This window comes from Buceros rhinoceros, unplaced genomic scaffold (assembly GCF_000710305.1).
Source record: "Buceros rhinoceros silvestris isolate BGI_N320 unplaced genomic scaffold, ASM71030v1 scaffold32707, whole genome shotgun sequence".
Classification (NCBI taxonomy): domain Eukaryota; kingdom Metazoa; phylum Chordata; class Aves; order Bucerotiformes; family Bucerotidae; genus Buceros; species Buceros rhinoceros.
This window is the reverse complement of record NW_010420925.1, coordinates 488-5,878: the sequence shown is the minus strand read 5'-3', so window position 1 is coordinate 5,878 and position 5,391 is coordinate 488. Positions and strand designations below refer to the sequence as shown.

Below are 5,391 nucleotides of genomic sequence, written 5' to 3'. Positions count from 1 at the left end.
GGGTGTCCCACCGCGTCGCCGCTTTGTGTGTGTGTGTGTCCCTCACTCTCCTCTGTGATCTGGGTTTAAAGGGAAGGGCTGCATCTGTCGAGCCAGATGATGCCAATGGGTTACAGGAAGGATGGATGTTCGGGTGACCTAAATATCATCTCCTTGTGTAATTGCCTGGCGGTCCAGGGCTGCCTGCTGGGGTTGTCCGTGATGCGCAACTTAGGTAAGGGTATCCAGGGAGTTTAATCAACACGTGGCGTTTGTTGCAGCCCTTGCAGAAACGACAGAGAACCGTGGAGGATTTCAACCAGTTCTGCACCTTCGTTTTGGCTTACGCGGGCTACATCCCCTACCCTGAAGAGGTAAGTGAGCTTGTGGGGTGTTCCTCTACAGAGACCGTTTCCTTTGAGCCTCCTGCCATGTGCAGACCCAGCTCCTGATTCTTCTCCTGGACAGCTGTTCTCCATCCCCAGCCCTTTCCTGAATGTCTATGCTGCAGTCTCTCATGCTAGTCCTCCATCTTCCACTCTTGCAGAATGAGCCCTGGACTCACGGAGGCAGCATGAGTCCCCAGAACAGCACGGGGAGCACTCAGGACAGCGATAGCTGGGCCTCATCCCACTCCTCCGACTGCCACATCCTGACAGATGATGGGAGGAGCAGGAACACCATGGCCAGGGGGGCTGTGGACAGCAGCCTGCTCGTGAGCTGCCCTGCCTTCCCCACTGGCTTCTACACTGTCCAGCCCCAGCAAACCAAGCGGAAGAAACCACCAGCAAAGAAACTCATCTTGGAGCAGGAGGTGGAGAAGAGGGTGCCGCTGAGCACTGGGAAGGGCTTTGGGGCAGAGCAGGACGGGGAGAATGAGCTGGCTGTGCTGGAGGGACAGGTGCCTCCTGTGAAAGAGCAGCTATCGGAACCTTCCCTCAACCCGGCTGGTGATCCCCAGCCCAACTCCCTGCTGGAGGAGCTGATGAAGGAAGAGAAGGACTGGACGCATGGAGCACAAGGGACTGAGAAGGCAGCAGGAGATGATCCTCAGCTAAAGGAGCAAGAGCCCTCTGGAGGGAGGAAAAGCCCCAGTTCTTGTAGTACCTTGGACCAAAGGGAAAGGGAAGATGCAAGCAGGGGGAGCTCCCAGCTTAGTGGTGAGTGTCCAAGGGAGCACTGGGGGCCTTGTTGTGCTACAGTTAGTGTCAAACACTGTCCTTCCCTCAGCTGGAGCCACCCCTGCTGGCTGCAGGGCGAGCTCGTGCAAGAGGAGTGTCTAGGGGACCTGGGGTCCTGAAGGCAGAGGGCAGGGAGCTGGCCTTTCTTGTGGCAGCTCTGTTGTGCAGAGTGAGCGATACAGACCTGACACACGTCTGAAGCAGGGTGCGGGGCTGCCTTGCTCTTCTGATCTTTTTTTTTCCCTCTCTTTTTTTCCCTCCTTTCGCAACTTCAGCAGTGGAATTTGCAGCAGCTCCCAACACCAAAGCAGAAGGTGAGTGGGGGGCTGTCCCGTTTAATACCAGTGGAACTGGCTACTCTGGCCACAGCCGGACTTGCAGCTGGTAAGGTGGTTTCTGACCAGTGTCCGTCTGTCTCTCTCCCTGGCCAGATGATGATGCCTGGGATCTGATCACCTGCTTCTGCCTGAAGCCCTTTGCAGGGAGGCCCATGATCGAATGTAACGAATGCGCTACCTGGATCCACCTCTCTTGTGCCAAGATCCGCAAATCCAACGTGCCTGAGGTTTTCATCTGCCAGCGTTGCCGCGACGCCAAGCAGGAGATTCGCCGCTCGAACCGAGCTCGGACGGTGCCCCGCAAGCGCTTCTGTGACTGAAGCTCCTCCAGAGCAGGGAGGGTGGGGGTCCCCTTTTTAGACTGAAGACTGTAGCCCAGTTTGGCTCGACAATCAATGCACAGTAATGGCGCTCCTCCAGAGCAGGGAGCGTGGGGGTCCACTTTTTAGACTGAAGACTGTAGCCCAGTTTGGCTCGACAAGCAATGCACAGTAATGGCAGGGGAGGGGCTGGGCCACGGGGCTGGACTGTCCCCCTTGCGCTTTCGACTCCTGGAAACTGCCAGGCGTGCCCTCCCTAGGGATCACGTTGGCTGCGGAGCTCAGTTACCCCAAAGGTGTGTAGGGGAGAGGAGGGTGGTCCAGCTGCGCACTAGGTCGCTCAGAAACGTCTCTGTCCTTGCGCGAAGCTGGTCAGTGCCTTCCCCCCAGGGCAGCCCAGAGGAGAACCTAGTCCAAGTAGTTTTTCTGTGGTGTGGTGGAAGCTTACACTTACCCCATGATGTGACTCCCCTCCCTCCTTTTTCCTCGATGTTTTCCTTTCCTTGCCTCAGACCTTCGGCTGGGCTGTGATAGCAAAGCCCTGGTGACCCAAGTTCTCTTCCAGAAAGCAGGTAGCAGCCCAGGCAAGCTCCCTCTGTGTAGTGTGCTGCCTCCAGGGCGGGAGGGGAAGGACATTGGTCCTGCTGACACCCGAGGAAGCAGGCTGGGGCTCTGCGTATGGGCGGAGCCATTCACCTCTGCCTCATCAGCCTTGTAGGCTGCACAGGGGAGGTCCTTCCCCTGGCCCATGGTGCTCCTGGGGTTGTTTGCTGTGCCCGTGGCCCTAGGATAGTCCTGTTGGGTCAGGAGCGGCAAAGGCATCCTCTAACAGGTTCTTGCCGAGCAGCCCTCATAGGGTGATGTTCTCCAGTTGCGCTGAGGTCTCCTGCATGAAGGGGGTGGGATTCCGGGTTGAAGTTACCCTCGGGGCTGGGAGCCCTTTGGAAGGCGAGCGGGAGAGTGCTCTGGTTCTCTTTCCACAATTTCCACCTCCAGTTTAAGACAACTGAAGCTGTGGCCATGTCCTGCCTGCAGGGCTGTCTGGTGGAGCTTCTGCTTCACCACCAGCTGGGTGCTGAGACCTGAGCTCAGACGGAGCCAGGAGCTGGGAGGGCCTCGCTTCCCAACACTCCCTCCATTACAGGAGTTGTGGGATTTTTTTCCTGAACGTGCAGGGTGAAACCTAATGACTTGTCAAGAGTGGGCCCTGAGCCCCTTCTGCTATGCAACTGCTGCTCCGGAGACACGGGATGGGCCTTCTCCAGGACCCTGGTTAAATTTGGCAGTGGAAGGCTTCTACTCCTCCACGTCCCCTGCGTGCGGTGCGTGTGTGTGTGATCTCTTGGGGCCCTTTGTGCACTATCCATTGGATCCCGCCTCCTCCTCACAGCCCCTCCAAAGAGCCTGGCCCACGTGCCTTCTGCACTTTCCCCGGGGGATGCAGACCCCGCTCCCGTCCTGGTGACACTCGTCTCAGCCCCTGGCGCGCCGCTGCCCACAGCAGGGAGTGGGACAGCCCCCACTTGCCAGTCCCCATGACTATATTTCTTAACTGGGTTCTTTCCTACTTGCACATCTGGTTACTGTGGGACCACAGCTGGGGGAGGGTGTGGGGTAGCACCCTGTCACTCAGCAGCCCCCAGGCTCGTCCCTGTGCCTCTCTCCTCCTGTGGAAAGCCTGGGCCCCAAAAGTGCTTTATGTTTTTATAGTTACTTTGTATTGATATGTAAAATAGCGAATTCTGGTCCTTGCCCTGTGGAGTGTGGCTGGAGTCTTATGTATATAATAAAGTACTTTTGCCATAACAGCAGTGGCCTTGGCATAGTTTGGTGGCCTTGGGGACCCACGTGTTCCTCTTCTGTTGTGGCTGGGAGGGGACCTGCTGTGGGGATCCCATCCAGCCCTGCCCTGCCCCTAGCACCCCCCTCCCCAGGTAAACACCAGGCTGCACAAACAGCAGGGAACAGGCAGGCCGATACATCTTGTATTTTAATAGAGCAAGAAGCGTCCTCCCGCCGTGCAGCAGCACATGGGGATGTGGATGCTCCACAGGAAAGTCCTCTGCAGGTGTGTGGGCTGGGAGGCATCTTCGACAGGCACCATCTTCCCGTGGCTGCACCCAACCCATAGCGAGCAGCATGGGTTACTCCACAGGTAGTAGGGGAGGAAGGTGTCCACACACACCCCTGCTGTGACTCTGAACGGAATCTCACTAGTTCAAAACTTGTCTCCTGCTCTTGGGCTCTGACAAACCTTCCCTGGCTCCAGAGTAGATTTACTCTTCACAGCAGCTGAGGTGCCGAAGGATCCAGTTTTCTCCACAAATTAAGTCTGTTACTCCAGCACTGGGTTAGGCGGGGCATGCAGCGAGGGGGACAGGAGAAGAAGGCACTGGGGGCCAAGCGCTGGCCGTTGGTGGGGGACCCTTACCACAGCAGGGTCCTGCTGGTACAACGTTTCAGTCCCAAGGCAGCTGCGTTGGGGCGGAGGCAGTGAACAGTTCCAGAACCACAGCAGAAGTGGGTGTGAGTTCTACGCGAGGGACCAAAGCTGAGTTTGTGCAGCCAAGCTAACATCGAGGTGAGCGAAGCAGAAAGGAGTCTACTCCTCCTTGGCCCAGATGGAGCTGCTTGCCTTCTCCTCCAGGTAGGGAATCACTGCCTCGGTGTAAAACTTCTCCAGCTTGGGCTCTGTCTGCCCCCAGAATGTGGCATCGAACTCCACGGGGACCACAGCCGTCTCCTTGGTGGTGTGCACCACTAAGTCAGCCCGCTGGAAGCCAGTGGCTGCCAGCTGGCACTGCACCTGGGTAAAGTAGGCATGATCCTTCTTCAGGGCGTAGGAGTCCCCGTCCACCTCCAGGCAGAAGTCCTTGTCCTTGCAGGCCTCCCGCACCGTCCTGTTCCTGTGCTTGTAGGGACACTTCACCTCCAGCAGCCCCAGGGCCTTCCCCGTGGCCGCCTCCTTGATGACGCCGTCCGGGCTGGCGGCGATCCACTTCTTGTCCCGGTGAATGAAGAGGCCGCAGTCCTCCACCTGCACCTGCTTGCCCACCGCCTGTGACTTCAGCTGCTCGTAGGCCTGCACAGCCGCCTTCTCCTTGCGGATCCCCCAGGACATGGCTGGCGTCTGCACCCCGGGGCTGGAGCTCACCACTGCTTTTAGGTAGGACTTGGGCACCTCGTCTGTCTTGCCGTTGGCGAACTTGCTGTTGGCGATCCGGGGGGCCACGGAGGCGGTGATGCGGTTCTCACGCCACTCATACCACCTGGGGTTGCTCCGCTGGCCCCGGGTCTCCTTCTCCACCCTGGGGATGTCCTGGTTCTCCAGGGGAGTCAGGTACTGGTCCCAGGCCTTGTTCTGGTCAGCCCCAGGCTGCTGCTTCTGCAGACGAGTGTCAGGTCTGGTCTGACCAGCATCTCCTTTGGCATCAGGCGACGACTTCTGGGTTGCAGAGCAACATCCAGAGGATGCTTTGTGCTGGTCCCTGGCATCTCCTCGGGCTCTGCGGGATGCTGCGGGTTTCAGTTGAGAGGATTCTGGCTTTGCCCCCTGCCCGTGGCTGGGGCCAG

General features: G+C 58.3%; 1 protein-coding gene across 1 annotated transcript; it reads left to right on the top strand.

The window, feature by feature from the left end:
* Positions 1–260: 260 nt before the first annotated feature.
* Positions 261–1,818, top strand: LOC104496387 (PHD finger protein 13-like; the record flags this gene model as incomplete). Its single annotated transcript, XM_010139494.1, has 3 exons — positions 261–353; positions 527–1,139; positions 1,592–1,818. Coding segments are annotated over 3 exons (933 nt in total), but the record flags the coding sequence as incomplete, so codon positions are not given.
* Positions 1,819–5,391: the final 3,573 nt, after the last annotated feature.